The 19,318-nt window shown below is 31.1% G+C and overlaps 6 protein-coding genes and 2 pseudogenes across 8 annotated transcripts, besides 3 other annotated features; 5 read left to right on the top strand and 3 right to left on the bottom strand.

Moving 5' to 3' along the window:
- Positions 1 to 1,630: 1,630 nt before the first annotated feature.
- TVAGG3_1010820 (glycosyltransferase family) lies at positions 1,631 to 3,335 on the bottom strand (the record flags this gene model as incomplete). The annotated part of the gene is made up of 1 exon (XM_001579130.1): positions 2,118 to 3,146. The coding sequence occupies one exon, from the start codon at positions 3,144 to 3,146 to the stop codon at positions 2,118 to 2,120; it is 1,029 nt and encodes a 342-aa protein (XP_001579180.1).
- Positions 3,336 to 3,879: 544 nt separating this feature from the next.
- Positions 3,880 to 5,728, top strand: TVAGG3_1010810 (protein kinase protein; the record flags this gene model as incomplete). The annotated part of the gene is made up of 1 exon (XM_001579129.1): positions 3,899 to 5,725. The coding sequence occupies one exon, from the start codon at positions 3,899 to 3,901 to the stop codon at positions 5,723 to 5,725; it is 1,827 nt and encodes a 608-aa protein (XP_001579179.1).
- A 246-nt stretch (positions 5,729 to 5,974) lies between these two features.
- Positions 5,975 to 6,065: a mobile genetic element.
- A 478-nt stretch (positions 6,066 to 6,543) lies between these two features.
- TVAGG3_1010790 (uncharacterized protein) lies at positions 6,544 to 7,251 on the bottom strand (the record flags this gene model as incomplete). Its single annotated transcript, XM_001579128.1, has 1 exon — positions 6,544 to 7,251. The coding sequence occupies one exon, from the start codon at positions 7,249 to 7,251 to the stop codon at positions 6,544 to 6,546; it is 708 nt and encodes a 235-aa protein (XP_001579178.1).
- Positions 7,252 to 7,282: 31 nt separating this feature from the next.
- Positions 7,283 to 7,422: a mobile genetic element.
- A 1,603-nt stretch (positions 7,423 to 9,025) lies between these two features.
- On the top strand, positions 9,026 to 10,285 carry TVAGG3_1010770 (myotrophin family; the record flags this gene model as incomplete). The annotated part of the gene is made up of 1 exon (XM_001579127.1): positions 9,026 to 10,285. The coding sequence occupies one exon, from the start codon at positions 9,026 to 9,028 to the stop codon at positions 10,283 to 10,285; it is 1,260 nt and encodes a 419-aa protein (XP_001579177.1).
- Positions 10,286 to 12,432: 2,147 nt separating this feature from the next.
- Positions 12,433 to 12,648, bottom strand: TVAGG3_1010760 (uncharacterized protein; the record flags this gene model as incomplete). The annotated part of the gene is made up of 1 exon (XM_001579126.1): positions 12,433 to 12,648. One exon carries the CDS (start codon positions 12,646 to 12,648, stop codon positions 12,433 to 12,435), a length of 216 nt encoding a protein of 71 aa, XP_001579176.1.
- A 69-nt stretch (positions 12,649 to 12,717) lies between these two features.
- On the top strand, positions 12,718 to 13,209 carry TVAGG3_1010750 (uncharacterized protein; the record flags this gene model as incomplete). Its single annotated transcript, XM_051254541.1, has 1 exon — positions 12,718 to 13,209. One exon carries the CDS (start codon positions 12,718 to 12,720, stop codon positions 13,207 to 13,209), a length of 492 nt encoding a protein of 163 aa, XP_051080115.1.
- Positions 13,210 to 13,784: 575 nt separating this feature from the next.
- Positions 13,785 to 19,318: part of a mobile genetic element that runs on past the window's edge.
- Positions 16,298 to 16,851, top strand: TVAGG3_1010740 (annotated as a pseudogene). The gene has a single exon. A coding segment is annotated over exon 1 (554 nt).
- On the top strand, positions 18,075 to 19,281 carry TVAGG3_1010730 (annotated as a pseudogene). Its single transcript has one exon. A coding segment is annotated over exon 1 (1,207 nt).

The raw sequence follows: 19,318 nt of genomic DNA, 5'->3' as shown, positions 1-19,318 counted from the left end.
GCGAAATTGCGTATTGTACGTTTTTTTCGCAAAACGAAACCCTTAAATAGTTATTGTTTCTATATTAGAATATTCGAATTCTTCATTCATAATTCTTTTAATAGATCGAGGAACAATAAACGTTGTAATATAACTACAATAAAAGGACCTTCTGGGAAATTCATCGAATTTTGCTGGGAGATTAGTATTTTCTATATGAGAATATGCAAATACTTCTTCTTCAAGCATAGTTGATAAACTCTCCATTGTTAAACTAACTATTTTGGAATATTCAAATGCTCTTGAATGAATAACTTCAACCGTTGAAGGAACAATTAATGTTGTGATATTTGTATAACGGAAAGCTTGCTCACAAATAGATTTAATATTAGGTGGAACTGTATATGACGAATTTAAATAAAATACAAAATTGTTAGAAATTTCTGTCGCATTTGTTAAAATTTCTGTCTGATCAAATATTATATTATAAATATCATTTTCGGTTTGTTTAATGTATTCTATGGAATCAGGAAAAACTATTGAAGAAATTTTACAATCATAAAATGCTTGAATTCCCAAATATTTTATTTTTAATTTTTTCTGAATTGATAAAACAGACAAATTTTTGCATTGATAAAATGCACTATTTCCAATCTCATTAAGTCTTTTTGAGAAATTTAAAATATCAATACCACTACATTGATAAAAAGCTCCATCGCCAATAATCTCTAGCGAATCTGGAAGTAAAATAGATTTGAGAGATTTACATAAGCCAAATGCATATGAAGAAATTTTAGTTAATGGTGAATATATAGTGACAGATATTAAAGAACTGCAATTATAAAAGCAATATGGTGGAATTTTATTATAATTCGCAGTAATATTAACAACTTGAAAACTTGTGTTTTGTGAAAAATCAGAATATAATTTTCCACCACTAATTGTATAGGAACCTTCGGCTGTTCTTTCAATGTTCAATTTTCAACTCTGAAACTGTAATATATAATCTAATTTGAGATTTTAAAATGTATCCTGCATCTTAAATCCTTTAAAATGATATTGAGGAAATATGATAATGGAAATATGGAAAATCTATACAAATGATTTCAAAAATATAATAGTGAAATTAAAAAATATCCTGAGCTGTAGCTACAAATAAGATTATAAATATGTGTGAATGTAAAATCATATCCAATCTTAAATGATTGTGATTTTACATTGTGCGTCCATCGGAAAAGCCCTTTTTTATTTATTTTTCATTTTTCAATACTTTCTGATTACAAATTTCTTTAGTCCATTTCGCATCAAATTAGTAAAGGATAATCTTTTTTTTCGAAGAATAATGATTGAGTATACATTAAGATTATATTTTGTTCTAAACCATGGTTGGAAAATAATACAAGAACTTCACAACCGATAACAATAAACATTTATCAATATCACGAATCAATGTAAAAATTCGTTGAATCTTATCAATAATTGCTTATTTTAAATTGATGCATCAAATTTTGACAACAGCATTCATAATTTTGAATACATTACGTATTTACGAGTGTTAAGACGACTGTCAGCAAAGCTATGCACAAGATCCTAAGACATAACCCGCATTTGATATGATTTCAGCGTTCTTGAAACAGAAATGTTATATTTACCCGATTCGGATTTTCAAAAAATGCGATCTATTTTAGACACAAAAATAGTCGAAGAATTCAATAACTAAATGTATATATATTCAATGCTTTATGATTAAAAATTCATTGAATGCGGATAACGTCAAAAAAGCTTAGATTCGCGAATTTTTATTCTTTTGCAACTTTTTTTTTCATGAGGGTGAATGCCAATTTTACATCAATTTTCATATTTTTCGCACCTATAACGCCTTAAAGGTGTTGGTTCTCTAGTTCAGTGATATGTCAGAATAACAACTCAATATATTCTAGCTAATAGAAATCCTTATCTAATCAGCCTGTTTGAAGCTATTTTCAACTCTTTCGTTGTCTACAACTTTTTTTCGATCAAATACTATCAATCTTCATCAAATTGACAGTAACTTATTCAGAGACGATACATCGTAGCAGACTTGATACTTTGTTGCTTTTCTCATTCTATATTATTTTATAGCACATGAAAAAGAACGATTAGAAAACTAAAGGTCCGTTTGGGAATTTTCCGCCAGATAAGTATGGTTTCAAGTATTCGACAGTTTTTGCAATTTTGTTGATTTCCATGTTATATGAGCCACCACCCCACCAAACTGCATGATTCAACTCTGGATTCTTCAGAGTAATGCAGTGAACTCCGCACATTAACAGTGCGCCCATACACGACAAATCATGATAAACTCCTTGAACTTCAACTGCAACAGCTCCTTTGTTCATGCAGAAGCATCTAAAGTAATGAGAACCATTGCCACTGATAATGAGTTTTATGGCTGCCCAATATCTTGCGCATTGAGTCAAAGATTGATGATCTTCAATGCATTCCCATTTATAATCAGGGAATCTTTCTTTGAGAGTCTTAACCATTTGGTCGAAATTGATTATTCGTCTTCTAGCATTTCTTTGATAGCAGCAATATTTCGTTTTTTCAATTCCATCGAGTTGGAATTTTTTATGAAGGAAATCTCTGATTTTTTGTAAAGGTAATCCGTAATGGTTTGACATAGTGAGCGGATCATACATGTAATAGCACCTTCTTAAGAAGTAAAGGTTAGAGTATGAAGGAAATGGAATTCTATTTTCTTTTGGAACATTTAAGAAGTCGAGAGTCTCATGCGCACCAGGAATATCTGGGATATTGATTAGTTTGTATGTCTCAACTACCTCTTTTGGTAAGAGCATTAGCATGCCAAAGTAATCAATCATCCAATGAGCATAGATTTTTGTTGAATCATGTCCAAAACAAACACAATTATCATATGTTGCAATAATTGTACCGCAATTCGGTCCTTTCATATTATAATACTTCGTCTCATTTGTAGGAACAATAAATTTTCCTGGTAAAAGGATTGCTGAATTTCGATTAACATAGATATTCTTTAGTATTGTCATTGTTCCTCTAAACCTGTGAAACATCTCTGGAATAATTACTGGTTTGGCTGGGTGATCATCAATTTCACTCCACTTTCCATTCATGCGTAGTTGAGTTTCTCCAATATCGATTGGCATGTCGTAAATAGTTCTACTTTCGATTATTTCGTCTGGAATATATGTTACTAATTTTGTATTAAAGATTTCGGAAACAGGATTAACTATTTCTACTGTTTTAATGGATAATAATGAGCACCGTAGAGCATCGGAGCTGGCTAGGATTGAAAAAATTAAGTATGAAAAAAAGACAGGTAAAATTCCTATTATGAAATGTATGCTCTGTCAAAATTTTTTTCAAAAAAAGTCGAAAAATTGAAAAATTATTTGTAAAATTACTAGAAAATTTATCAAATTGAGAAATTTGAATTTATTTTGGAAATTTCAAAAACTGCGTCTAATATTTAAATAGGAAAATAATACTTTTCCAACATAATCTAACGAATGTTGTTCGAATTTTACAAAAAATTTTCTCAATTATACTGAATAAAGTCGTGAGCTTGTTGTGTTGTATTATGATACAATATTTATGAATATTCACCTTCTTATCTCATTTTAAACTACATTATTGATAACAAATTTCGTTACTCCTTACATAATTCCATACAAACATTTGCAAATAAAAGCACGATGCATGTGTCATCTAGATCAAGTTCAGTCATAATTGAGTAAGGCATGTTGTTTTTGAGAATCGCAATTTAACTAAATATTTTACAGAACTAGTTTTTTAGATACCTATATCAGACGAGACAGACGGATGTTGTCTATGTACAATCATTGAGTTAATTTTTCAATAAAAAATTTTTTCGGTGAGAAAAAAAAAGTAAAAAAAAATGGAAGTAGCAAATCATTTATTCGAGCGTAATCGAATCAGCAAAGAACGGGAGGACATTGGTAAAGGTTCATTTGGTATTGTCTACAAAGCTACAGATCTAAAAACTAATAAAATCATTGCAGTAAAACAAATCCAATTTAACGACCCAAAACTTTTCCTCAGAGAAGTCGGAATTATGGCGAAAATCAACTATCCATCAATCCTTCCATTTTTAGGCTGTTGTCTCTCACAAGATCCCAATACAAGGCCTCATTTAATTATTACTGAATATATGCCAAATAAATCATTAGACACATACATAAATCAAGCCATTAAAGGCGATGAGCTTCCAAACTGGGGTCCAACAGAAAAAACTATTCAAATGATCGGAATCGCAGCTGCTATGCGTTATTTGCACAGAAACAACATTCTTCACAGAGACTTAAAGCCAGCGAATGTATTACTCAACGAAAACTTAGAACCTTTCGTTTGCGATTTTGGTTTGTCAAAATACGTCGAAGATGTCAATGCTGCTACTGATCAGACAGTAAATGTTGGTACTCCTGTTTTTATGGCTCCAGAAGAATACACATCTAAATATTACAACAAATTGGTCGATGTTTACGCTTATGGCATTCTTTTGTACAATCTATTGACATTACGGAGACCTTTTGATGGTGAAACATGTCATAGCATCTTTGTGAAAGTTTCTCAAGGCTATCGACCAGAGTTTCCAGAAGGATTTTCTCCATTATACACAGAACTCATAGAGCAATGCTGGGCGCAAGATCCTAAGACCAGGCCAACATTTGACATGATATTCAACGTTCTTGAAACAGAAAAATTCTACTTACCCGGTTCAGATTTTCAAAAAGTTCACGCTTACATCGACAAGCTTCAAAAGGCCGAGAAAAAGATAGTCGAAGATTACAAGAACGACATTGACATGTTAGAAAGACAGATTCTCCAGCTCAAATCCCAACAAATCACTTCTGAATGTAAATTCGGAGCCGGAATTGCTCAAACTCTCAACGAAAATCGTACGAATTTATTCGAAAACAAATACATCTACTCACGATCATCTTTCGACATACATTACTGTCTTGGAGATAATGCAACGGGATTCTTCGGTATGAGCAGCAAAAGATTGTTTATACAGTTCGACTTTAAGGAACCAGTTACAATTCAAGGCTTAAAAATCACTTCCTACGACGATAGCTTCAAATCAAATTGGAAATTGATTTCTTACGACGAGAATGGCGTAGAAACCATGGTATACAGATGTTTGAACCATCTCGAGAACGGCAGATCTATTTCTACTGGTTTAAAGCCATTTAGAGCTAGTTCTGTCAGAATTGAGAAAACTGGAGAGCCAGATACACTTTCTATCAAGACAATCGAGTTCTTTGATAGCCAAGGACCAATATTCCAAAGAATGCTTGAAGAATACCATCTTTTCAACATTCCTGTTATTATTACTTCAACAAACTACTTCCCGAACACTCTTTTCAATCCAGCAAGCGAAATAGAGGTATTCACATACGCCGGAAAGGATAATTGGATACAACTCGCTCTGGAAACTCCAATTCAAATTCGTGGCTACAGAATTAAGAGAGATCCTCAAAATAAAATGCACGGATGGAGCATAATTGCATCAGCCGATGCTAAGAAATGGGTAGAACTCGATAAATGCCACGAGGAAACGCCAGGAGAATTTGGAAGATTAATTGAAAAGGAAGTTAAGGCTGAACAGCCATTTAAACTGTTCAGAATTGTTCCCGAGACACAAACATGGGAGAAATCTCGTGTTTGCGGTTGCATTTGCCATTTTGATGTTTTTGCTTAATTTTATTGTAAAAAAGGAAAAAGTTTTTATGTTTTATGTATATAACTAATAATGTTTTCAACTTCTAGGTTATTTTAACATTCTGAATTCCGAAAATTTGATTTCCAAGTCGATCAGGGAGTTGGCAGAGATTCCGAAACATCCACCTATTCGTCCTCAAACTACTAAAATTACTGGAGAGACTGATCCAGCGGCAAATCGTACTCCACTTACATGTTAGTGTACATGAGGAAGAATACTGTACAGAATATCCAGATAACTTCAGCATAATCAAATTGCAGACAATATCTCTCACTCTTTGTGGACCAAGTACCACAACTACATTACACTAGAGCAGAGTCAACATTTCGTTCAAAAACGACCTTATCACGATTCTGAATGATCAGAGAAGGAAAAACCACTATAACTCCTAACGCTTGTTGGTTTGCTACAAACAGTTTCCATCATTTCATCAATTTCTAAACCTATTCGCTCAATCATTATTGGCAAGATTTAATTCAAACTCTTGCATGCTACATATCCCAAGACCAAGCAGCGCAATACTATTTCTTTGTTATTTTATACAATTAATTGCATTTTACCTAATGGTGTGAAAAAACTATTAAACAGCACACTCACCAAGATAATAGGGCAAAGAACAATAATATATTAATAAATAACTCATAGTTTTATTTAATATCATCTTTTTTACATGTTTTTTCTCATACTTTACGTAATTTTCTGACAACCAGACCATTTCAAATATGGTCCTTGTGGTAAATTTTTTTTCAGTGGAAAATTTTATTCTGGTGGTCCGGAATAAAATGGTCAATATTATCTTAAACAAGTGGCTGGTATAACCTTCTTATTGGACCATCAAAATCATTATGATATGGTTCAATTTCAACACTTTGCAAATCTCTTCTCTCTTCCAATTTCTTTTTCTTCTTGTCCTCTTCTATATAGCGTTTCAATTGTTCTTTCATTTCTTTTTCTTCTTGTTCCCATTGAAATTGAACGACTGGACCCTGAAGATCTAAGAGAAAACCAAAAACCTTACCATACGTGTCTTCGGGTAAAGGAGTACAATTTTCTTCTAATCTTTTATCGGAGCATATCTTGTATGGGATGTAACATTGACCAAATATTTTCGAATATAAAGATCTATCCTTCTCTGGTGTTCTCTCGAATTCCAAAACGAGCTTTTTGAAGTCTGACAATCTTTGCATATCATTCGCGTAGGCTGGATAATATTTAAGTATTTCTTTTCCCAATAATTCACGTAACTCGTAAAATTTATCGACAATTTCTTTGGTTGGCTTAAATAGTTTTATGTATCGTAAGTAAGTATCGTTAAAAGTTCTCCATACAGTAAAAATATTATTAGTAAAATTTGCCATATCTAAATATTTTTGAAAGAGCGGGGCAGAATACATTCTTAGAAGCCGTAAATCTTCTTTGAGTTCTGGAGTATGTGCATTTATAAAATCGGTAACATATTGGAAAAAATCTGAATATTTGGCTTCTAACTGTTGATTATATTCCATCAAAAACTTTTAAAAGTGACAAAAATTTAAGGGTGCCTTATAGACGATAACGTAAACATCACAAAAATAATCTTATTGAGCTCGAATATATGGATCACCTTGACTCTAGGTACTCAATATAATAGCTTTAAAAGTGTTTTTCTGTGAGTGGTCTATTGTCTTTAGGGTACCATTAAAAATTTTATGAATGATTTTAGATAAATACTAATTCGACGAAATTTCGAGTTTGACTGAAATTATCTGATAAGATTTCTTGAGATTCAGATAAAACCATATGGGTAAACACGGGATCACATCTGTGATTCAATTACTCACTCTTGAGCCAATAAATTGCGAGTCTTCGTCTATTTGGAGTAACAATAGTTTGCATAATGGTGTGAAAGATGAGTAATGAGGATGGTTTACCAAAAATTACCAGATTTGACATTGGTAAACAAGTAATTTATTGGGATGTCTTGACATCAATCTATTTATCCATTTATTCCAGATATCTGATCAACTTGGTATTTTATATTGACAACATCTTCTGAGAAAAATACCAACATGATATATTGTATTGGCCTTATATCCATCAGGAAAACTATCTTTAAAGATTTCTGATCAGAATCATATTTTTTTATGGACGAAAATCAATCCCAAACGTCTAATTCCGAAAAAGGCACTTGTGAAGAGTCCAAAGGCATAGATATTGCAGAACTATTCAAGAAATATGATGATTTTATAGCAACGTATCAGAAACTCTATCACATTAAATCAAACGAATCATATGAAGAGATATTTAATCTGATCACATCAGTTCTAGTAACCAAGTACAAGATCTCATTCCATGCACTATTTGGAAGCATCCTCAATGCAATTCAGTTTAATTATCGTTTTATTGATTTATATATTAAGATTCTTAACCAACTCATATCCAAATATTCAGTGAACCATAAGAACTTATTATCAGATCCGAAATTGCAACAAGCTGCTAGTGAATTGAATTTAATAGATCCGAAAAATATCCCTAATGCGAACTTCGAATTCAAACTTGATCATGATTCATGTCCAAAGGACAACGAAGTTTTTTATTTCATAATGCACGACCAACTCGATAAATTCAAGGAATATATCAATCAAAACTCAATTGAAAGCATTTCGATATCAATTCCAGATATTTCACCTTTCAAAGCACATGGATTTTGTGGATTTCCAAGTTTTGCAAAGCTTTCACCGCTTGCAGCATGCTGCTATTTCGGATCCACAAACATATTCAATTTCCTTACTTCAAATTTACAAGTTGAAATTGATAAAAGATGTCTTCAATGCTCCATTGTTGGTGGCAATGCTGACATTATTAAAGAATGCATGAAATCAAATAAAATCGACAATTATACAATGGATTGCATTGTTTCAAGTCATAATGATGAAATTCTTGATTATGTTTTCGAAAATGCAGATTTTCAGCCGAAAAACATCAGTAAAGAGGCTATTATTGGTTCACAAAACTTGAAGGCCGTATTTATGATGTTTGAGAAAGATAAATCTTCAATCATTCCATGGTTTGGAGTCTTTCCACAGACAATTGATATTCTCAAGAATGACGAAGAATACTTTTCACAATTATCACCTGATGATTTATGCTCAGCTCGTCATTATTCCGCTATGTATAATAACTGCGAAATCGCAGAATTCCTTATTTCACACGGAGCAAATGTTAATGGTACCGAAATAACAGCTCTCCTTTATGCAGCTGAACGCAATAACAAAGAGATGGTAGAATTACTTATTTCCCATGGCGCACTTATTTCTGCAAAAACGAGATCTAAATGCAATGCACTTCACCTTGCAGCAGAAAAAAAACAGCAAAGAAACATTTGAAATTTTAATTTCACATGGTGCAAAAATCAACATTACAGATAATGACGGATTAACTGCTCTACAATATGCATCTCGTAACAATAATACAGAAATAGCAGAACGTCTGATTTCACTTGGTGCAAATGCAAATCAAAAAACTAACAAGGGAATAACTCCATTGCACTATGCTGCAGAAAATAAAAATAAAGATACAGCAACACTTCTAATTGCTCATGGTGCTGATATCAATGCAAAGGATAACGAGGAAAAAACAGTTCTTCATTATTCAGCACTTAAAAATAGCAAAGAAGTTGCAGAAATTCTTATCTCACGTGGTGTTAATATCAATTCAAAAGATAAAGAAGGAAAAACACCACTTCATGAATCTGCAGTTTTTCAATCTAAAGAAACAATAGAATTTCTTGTTTCAAATGGTGCCGAAATCAATGCAAAAGATAATGATGAGCAATCTGCCCTACATATTGCAGCGTTGCATAATTCTACAGAATCAGCAAAATCGCTTATTTTACTTGGCGCAGATCCAAATTTAAAGGATAAAAAAGAAAAGACTCCATTGCATATTGCAACAGAAGAAATTAACAAGGATTTAGTAATATTCCTTGCTTCACATGGTGCCGATGTTAACTCAAAATGCGATACCGGAATGACTGCACTTCATAAAATCGCCGATTGCAAATTGGCAGCTATGAGCAACCCAAGAATGAAAAGTCCTGAAAAAGAAGATGCAAAGGCAATTGCAGAATTTCTTATTTCAAATGGTGCAGATGTCAATGCAAAAGATAATTTCCAAAGAACACCCTTAAATTATGCAGCAAGAATTAATCTGAAAGAAATCGCAGAAATTCTAATTTCAAATGGAGCTGATGTTTCTATGAAAGATGATCATGAAAAGACCATTCTTCATTATACAGCAATTAGTGATGCGGGCGAAATCGCCGAACATTGTATTTCACTTGGTGCTAATGTCAACGAAAAGGATGATGAAGGAGAAACACCACTTCATACTTGTGCTAGATTCAACAGTGATGAAACAGCAAAAATTCTTATTGAACATGGCGCAGATGTCAATGCAAAAGACAATCAAGGAAAAACAGTTCTAAATATTGCAGAAGAAAAAAATAACAAAAGAATGATAGAGGTTCTAACCTCACATGCTGCAGATATCAACACATAGGATAATTCATGAGATATATATTCTTGATTAATTTTTTTAACATCAATGCTCCTAAAAATGCATTGAGACTGATCTGAGTAAACAGACATTAATTTTTAACTTTATGTGGTTAGCACATATTTGAATTCATATGGAAAAGAATATTTCAATGCTGTTATTGCTTCATCTCAAGCAATTTAAAAAAAATATGTTTGATATTCTTTTTTAAAAACTGTTGAAACATCATAATAATTTTAAATATGCTTATGTTATAACTTGTAAATATGAAATAGCTATTGCTAATGAATTTCAATAATAATTCATTGCGTATTCAAGTTATTTAATCAAAATTCGCATTATCTCAGCCTCTAATGTATATACGAACTACTCATGAAATAAATGAAATAAAATAAGGGTTTCGTTTTGCGAAAAAAACGTACAATACGCAATTTCGCTAAAAAACATTTAGCTAGCAATTTCGACCTTTGACTCCACTCAAGACGTCACTTTTTTAATTTTGCGGTATCATATTTTTGGAAAATCTTTATGAATATTATATAAAAAGTCTCTTTAATATCTATATTTCATATTTTTATCGATTTTTAAAGTTTTTGCGAAAAGTATTCAATTATTTTTGCTATTTGGTCGGGTAAATGTCAGATTTGCGACATTTTCTGATATGATATTCAGATTCTACGTTGATAATAATGCTTATAGAACCCTCTTGCTATTGTGTCAAAATTGCGAAACCGATAGCAAAAATATCTCGCAATATCAAAATTGAGATATTGAGTGAATTATGCATTATAGAGATTAAAAATCTGATTTGTGAAAACATCTCATCAGTTTCTAGCTAATTCAAAAATCTTTACTATCTTATTCGATTAAAATGAAAAGGGAATAGTTTCATTATGCTTTAAATGACAGCCTTATAATATAATCATAGTTTTCGCTCAATATGCAGCATTTTTTTTTCGAAATCTATGGTCAATATCCTAAATACTGATTGCTTTGCATTCATATCTCTTACATTTTCTATACCCACATCACTATTCATTGCTATTCCTATCTTTTTCATTTTTGTTTGTTTCTCATAATTTCAGTAGTAGGATATGACGGGTTTTGTGACTTTTTTTGTTACATCTATATATAGACGATGCATTAAAATATATTTATTTATAAATCATTAAAAAAATTAAAGTTAATTTTAAAATAATTTATTTTTTTATCTTTTATAAAAGAAGCTATATATAGATGATGTCAGATATTCCGCGATTAATTAATTATTTTTGAAGAATTTAAAGGGTTTAAATATCATCCATGTAAAATTTTAGAACTTGGTAACGAAAAACTTCAGAAAAAATTAAACGAAAGACTATCAAAAGATAAAGTTGAAAGAGTAAATAAACTCGCTAAAGGTAATGGTAATGATGAAGAAGAATTTGATGAGTTCAACATAGAACTTTAAGAAACTAATGATTATTTGAATTTATGAAATCAATTATTTGATTCATTCTTTCTTCAATCTCTTCTATTCTTTTTGTTAAATCATCTATTTTCATTAATGAGGTGATTCTTGATTGAGGAATAGATTTCAAACTAACCACTCCTTTTATTTTTGAAATTTTGAATCCATCAACTTTAAACATTTTATTCAATTTACACGTTGTCAATTCTTCAAATAATTTTTTATTATTGGCATAATAGTCATTAAATTCTTCAACAGATGAAAAAATTTTTATTTCAGTAATTGGTTTAACAACGTTTATTTTTTGTTGAACATCTTTACTTTCATTTATTTCTTCCTCCTCTGTTTCATTTATTTTCAAAATTGGTTTCATTTATCATTAAATAAAAATTAGAATATAAGTGATGAAATATATTTTTTAATTAATATTAAATCAGAAATGGCGGCAGGATTCTTTAAAAAATTATGGGATGGAATTAAGAAAGCTGCGGGTTGGGTTCATAAAAAGATTATTAAACCCATTGCAAACTTTTTGGCACCAGTAGCGAAAACGGCAGGAACTATCATAGGTGGAGTATTAGGTACTAAAGCAGGTAATCCGGCGATGGGAGCACAAGCAGGTAACGCAATTGGTAGAATGGCTGAAGGAATACTTAATAAAATAGGAGGTAGATAGTGGAAAAATAAATAAATATTATTTTTATCTTAGTATCGGTTGTAGTCTTTGATAAACTTTTTCTCCTTTATTTAAAACTTCTCTTATTGGGGCAGCTTTTGGTGTTATTGATTCAGCAACGTCACTAATTGCTTCTTTATTCTTAAATATCCAATTTGCCCCCTTCTTCATTGTTTCCCAAACTTTACTCGCTCCTCTTTTTACTTTATCCCACAGTTTCTTAAATATACCTGCAGCCATAGTTGATTATTTCATTAAAATTAAAAATTCATTTTCATCTTTTAATTTTGATTTTTTATTTATTAATAAATGACGACTAACTATTTAGTGCCAAACACTAAACCGATTAATGGAAATGTGTTTCATTCATTCGAAAAGATAAATGAAATATTCGCAAAGAATGATGGTAGAAGATATTATAGAGAACTTGAAAGTTCATGCTATGACTCTGATGCTCCATATTTTGATGATAAACAAACTCATTTAAGAATTACAAATCCAGCTCATGATGTGAACCAATTAGGTGACACATATATTAAACGCAAAGTTAAAGCAACTCTAGTTTCAAATAAAGCTTTCACATGTGATGCCGCTTTTAAATGCATGCGTTTATTCGTTGGTTACAAATCATCAAATCAAAGCTTTAAACAATTAGAAGTAGAAACCGAAAGAGGTGATGCTGGTTATCTTCAGATGGATTGCGCCCGTGAATCTTTCGCATTTGCAACATATAAACCAAAATCAGAAAGGAAAGTTAAAAAGTTTGTTCATTCGTTATATAATAATGTTCAAAAAATATGATAACTCAGTATGTGGTAAATATATTGACCCTTCAGAAGTTTTCAAGAAAGCAAATGAAGAAGTTGATGTCACTTTTGATATGATTATTCCGGTAAATGATTTGTTAGCATTTCAGGCGTTCGATGATTATCCTAAATCATTTGGTGAAATCATTCTTAAATATTATGTTTTCAGGGATACTTTAGTATTTTGTCAGGTTGACCCGTTAAGAGTTGCTGATTTACAAAATTACGTTTATGAAAAGATAACTGATGAAAATTATGAAAAGATTATGAATCATGTTTATAAATATGATCGCAAATTCCAACAAATCGGACTTCCTGCCAAATTAATTACAAGCTTAGCCGCTACATCTGCTGACGCAACAGTTGATGACGTTATTATTTCATGCACAAAAGATGGAAGTTTTAGAGGATAAATGCATTACACCAGGATACGGTTTAATTGAAGAATCAGTTAAAGCAATACCACGTTTATTCAGTAAGGAAGATCCATTCATGATTCCAGCTCAACATATTGACGTTCGTTCACTAAATGGAGGTTGCATCACTCCTGAAGGTATTAGCTCAGATTTCTCATACGCTCTTCATAATGTTACAGATGTTGTGTTAACATTTCCGAAGAATGCAATGCAAAGAACAGTTTTAGAAAATCCAATGCTTCGAGGTCTTCAGGTCACTATAGATTCCAGAAACTTCCCCGATCAAGCGATGACCACAGTGGGCGACATATTCTTTACACGTATGCTTCAAGCTTCTGATTTAGATGGAGTGAATGAATGCACAGAAGAATACGAGGACTCATTAACTAGACCACTGAATGCAGATGATGGCACGCCATTAGCTAGAACATGGAAAGACCAAACTTCATTCTTATGCACTATTCCAGTTCAACGTGATGGAGCGGGTATATTCTTTGATGGATTAAAACTTTCAACTCACAAGTTACAGTACAAGTGAAAGCTTATCCAATCATTCAGGGTGAAAATGACACTTACTGTTCAAGGTGACAAATCCTCCTCAGGTTTGGTTTACTAGGACACATATTGGACATGGACACCGGATGAAGGTTTGAAATATCATCCAACAGGTACACCACCACAGTATAGAAGTTCATATGATGAAATATTGAATGAATAGAAATGTTTAAAATTATAAATTTATTTTTGATTAAATGGATTTAAATTCATACACTCCTTATGAAGAATTAGCAGGAGTATATAATACATACATAGATGATATGATTAATGAAGCATTGAGTGATAATAGAAATACTCTATCTAAGGAAAAATTAATGAAAATTCCATATTCTGAATGTTACTTAAATTCAATCACTGCAGCAATTGGTAAACAAAATAAAGGTAAAACATTAACGATATTAAAACAAATTATCATTATTGCTAACACTTCCCCCTATTCACATGTGTTAATTTATATCAACCGTTCAGGTTCACCTTCAGATGATACATTTGAATCTTTAAAGCATTTAATCAAAATTCCAATTATTTATTTATCACAAGAAGAAGCAGAAGATTATTTAAAAAACTTTTTAATGTATAAAGAATTATATAATACAATCAAGAAGCAAGGATTAGAGGATAAAATTATTGATAAACAACGGGATGAATTATTTGAAACACTTTCTATTTCAAATTTTGATAGAGAATTTTTGCATTCACTCATTTTTCTAGATGATGCGGTGAAATCAAAACTAATAACAAACGAGAAATCATATTTTAATCAGTTATTAACTCAATGTCGACACATTCAGTGTTCATTCTTCATGGCTGTTCAATACTTCAAAGCATTAAGCACAAACATTAAATCAAATCTATCAACACTTTTCATTTTCAGTGGGTTTAGTCGTCAACAGTTGAACGTTATGCTTTATCAAGTGAATTTACCAATGAGCATTAATGAACTTTACACACAATATCAGCAATTAGGTGAACATGGAAAAATAATAGTTGATTTAAATAAAGGAAGTGTTAAATTTGATTAACTTTTTATAATTAATTTTTATTTTTTATTTATAATTAAACATGACAGAAATAGCAAATCTTCTACAAGTGCCATTAAAACAAGGAACAAACAAAAAGGGTGCATATAATAGAACTATGAAAGTTCCTGATGGAATGAAAGAATTAGTTCATATTGTTGCTGGTCTTCAAAAAGATGTTAAACAAATGAGAAACGTTTTAACATTACCAGAAGCTCAAGCATATGCCAAACGTCAAGGTCCAAATTGGGAAGCACACGAAGCAGACATTACAGGTCCAAATGGAAAACCTGATGGTATAAATGAAGTTTTCATTACTGATGGTCAAGGTAATATTAAAGTCATAAATGCTTATAAATTAACTATAACTGATTATCCTAAACGTAAAGCATATAATGAACGTTATCCTATGCAATTTGATGAAAATGGAAAAGCTGTTAAACAATACATTGGAGAAGGTGAAAATGGTCCAATTAATTCATACCGTTATAATCCATATTCTTATTTCAATGAAGAATTAAATGCTATTGAAGAGGGACCGGATGGATTACCACGATATTCTAACCAGTTTGATGGTCAATATGCAAATATTAGACCTGAAATTTCAGCTAAGAAATTCTTTAAAGTTGCTTTATTCGATCCAGTTTTCGCAAATGTTAAAGATGAACTTAAACATCAATTCCAACCAATTATAGTAGCAAGAATTGCATCAGGTGCTTTATCTCAAGCATTCAAAGATTTAATTAAAAACCATTATATCAGCAACGAGGTTTAACTTATGATTTAGTTAAGGAATCAGATAAAAGAAAATTTGAGAAATCAGATGATTATAAGAATGCAATTAATGAATATATTAGGTCTTTTAATTACAATGAACCAGCTAAAAATCAACTTCAAGAACAAATACAGGGAATAATAGATTCAAAACTTCCAGCAAAATAAAAGTTTAAATATATTTTTTTATTCGATTATAAATGAGAAGACGTTTCACTAGTCAAAAGAACACTAACGCAAAAGCAGAGATTACGGTTGGTTATAACGTAAATGATGATAAATCACGAATTATTCAAAATGTTAAAGTTATATTAGCCCTGAATTAACAAGGTCAGCAACTCAACCAAATTTATTAACTCGTGACTTACCGAAGAATGAGGAGAATGAAGAAAACCATGAGAATGGAGACCCAATCATTTTATCTGAACCCGGTAAAGAACCTGTTGAAATTCCCACTTATCCAACATACCCCCACCTCTTTCATCAAACATCGAGAACCCATATAAAATAGACATTAATTCTGAATTAATGAAAATTTACCGTGATATAATAATTAATAATTATGATTCAATAATAAATTTAATTGACCAATCCGGTTTAATTATTTTACCTTATGAATCATTAATTCACATTATCGCCATTCTTTGTGATGTTCAAGATTCAGACGTTAAGATTCAATTTTTCATAGATGATGAGGTTTCATGCTGCGGAACAGTTGCAAAAATAAATCCTATAAAGGATATTAGCACAATTAAGATATCAAAGAACGGAACAACAACTGAACTTCATTTAACATATAATGATATTTATAATAAAATAGTTGATGAATATAAAATATCACTTGAAAAATTCTTTGTTAAGGCTATTTAATATTCAAGCATTAACATTATCGAATAATAATCCTTTGAATCATAATCAATAATAATTGACCTTTCACCAGTTTCTATCGTTTGTTTTATTTCTTTTTGTTCCCCACTATCCGGATCGGTCATGTAATTGTTTTTGTTATAGTATCAGCTTTATCTTTAACTTCAATCTTTTTTCCATCGGATATTTAAACCAAAATTCCAAAAATTCGATATTGTCAATCTGTTCATATTTTAATCTATCAATTACATTTTAATACCATCTGAAAATCTTATGAAATGGTCATTATATGGGTTTGATTGAACTAAATTTGAATGAAGTGAAATATAACTGTTGATGAATATGACACTGACTCATATTTCTGAAAACACTAAAATTTATAACATGAATGAATTTCTTATTCGTTGAATTTATGAATTCTTGAGGTAATCTTATTCTAGTTTTATTTATCACTGGAAAATAACGCTTTACCATATTTTTAATCGTAATAAAAATGTCAATTATCAATATTATTTCGAATAATAACTGTGAATTAAATTTAACAGTTAGCGGAATTTATAATGTTACTCTCGTTTCTGTGAGTGGTAAATTTAATCCCATTCTTTTAGACCCTTCAGATTATATATCATTTATTAAAGATGACCTTGAAAAAACGTATGATATGTATATAAATAATGTGATAGCGAAATGGGATATTAACATGATTTTAAGTTATTTAAATGAATCATTTATCGTATGGTATGAAGAAAATTTTAAATCAAAACCTGATAAACTTTTTGAACTTGATGAAATAAATAACCTTATTAAATTTCCGCTGAAAATTAAATTTTGTACTCCTCATCTTCGTTCATTGTTGGGATATTAAATTTTGAAAAAGATGTTGGGGATGTTTTGTATTCTGACACTGGTTCCAATTTCATTTTAATCAAATGTGATAAGTTAATACCCCAATGAGATTTTCACATCAAACATTAGACCCTAACTCTTACCCATCAATACAAAACATTTTATCCATCAACTTAAACACATTTTCTTTATCATATCCGTTTCAATTATCCGGGAATTCATTTATTCTTCATTCAAAAGATTTATCAAATATTAAATTTAGAATAACTGACCTATTTGATTGTGATTTAGAATTTATGAATGAAATATTATGGCAATTTCAAATAGAGAAAATAGCTGATGAGATAACGGATTAAATATTTATTTTTAAATCATAATAAATGATTAAACAAGCAACCACAACAACTTAAGGCGCAAAGCGCCCAGTCCTTCAGACCATTACATACGCCATATATGCATATAATTCAAAGACGGCAGAACAAACGCAAAGTTGAAATATGGAGATTTGGAGATAGTATTGAAAAATGACCATTTCGAATTCGTTTGCAAAGGTGGTGCAGTGATATCAAATATAAAAGAAATTTTATTTATGAATTCAAAAATTAAAGGAATAACGGATGATATAACATCAATTCCACCAGAAGAACAGAGATATTACGCATTAAATGCATTTCCTAAAGTTTTGAAGATTGGAAGATTTAATTTAAATGAGGAATTCATAGAAGGTTTCCTAAATGACATAATGAAGAGTGTGGATAAGGAATATGTGGATAGTGAGTTAGAGAAGAAAGCAGATAAGGAATATGTGGATAGTGAATTAAATAAGAAGGCAAATTTGGTTTATGTTGATGAAAAAGATAATGAAATTAAAGAAAAGGTTGAATGGTATCATGAATGGACATCGGAGACTTTTAAAGTTAAAGCTGATACAGAATGGGTTTCAGGATGTTTAGACCTTAAAGCAGATAAAACTTATGTTAACGATGAGTTAGAGAAGAAGGCGGATAAGGAATGGACATCGGAGACTTTTAAAGTTAAAGCTGATACAGAATGGGTTTCAGGATGTTTAGACCTTAAAGCAGATAAAACTTATGTTGATGAAAATTATGCAAAGAAGTCGGAAGTAAATGATGTGATTACAAGCATGAAAAATGAAATACTTCAAACATTATATCCTGTTGGTTCTATTTATACGTCAATGAATTCAACAAATCCAGCAACAGTTTTAGGTTTTGGTACGTGGAAGCAGATTGTAGATAAATTCTTATACTGTGCTAGATATTCAAAGCAAACAGGAGTTCGAAGAAAATTAAAGAAGCAAACCTTCCACCGCACACTCATACAGGAACTACAAACTTTTCTGGCGACCATAGCCACTCATTAAGAGACCACCCATTATACAACTCAGACTATGAAGCCGGTTATGATGTTTTATCTCCAGCTTATAACGATTCAACAAAAAAGACTTTTCGACAAACTGAACCAGGAGGAAATCATGCCCATACTTTCACAACAAATCCAACAGGCTTGGGTAAAGATTACATGCCACCATTTGTGACTGTATTTGCATGGTACCGAATGAACTAAATATATTTTATGTCTGTAATTAATTAGGTAATGAAGT

This window comes from Trichomonas vaginalis, chromosome I (genome assembly GCF_026262505.1).
Source record: "Trichomonas vaginalis G3 chromosome I, whole genome shotgun sequence".
NCBI classification, from domain to species: Eukaryota; Parabasalia; order Trichomonadida; family Trichomonadidae; genus Trichomonas; species Trichomonas vaginalis.
The sequence above is the reverse complement of the archived record's forward strand: the minus strand, read 5'-3'. Positions and strand labels throughout refer to the sequence as shown.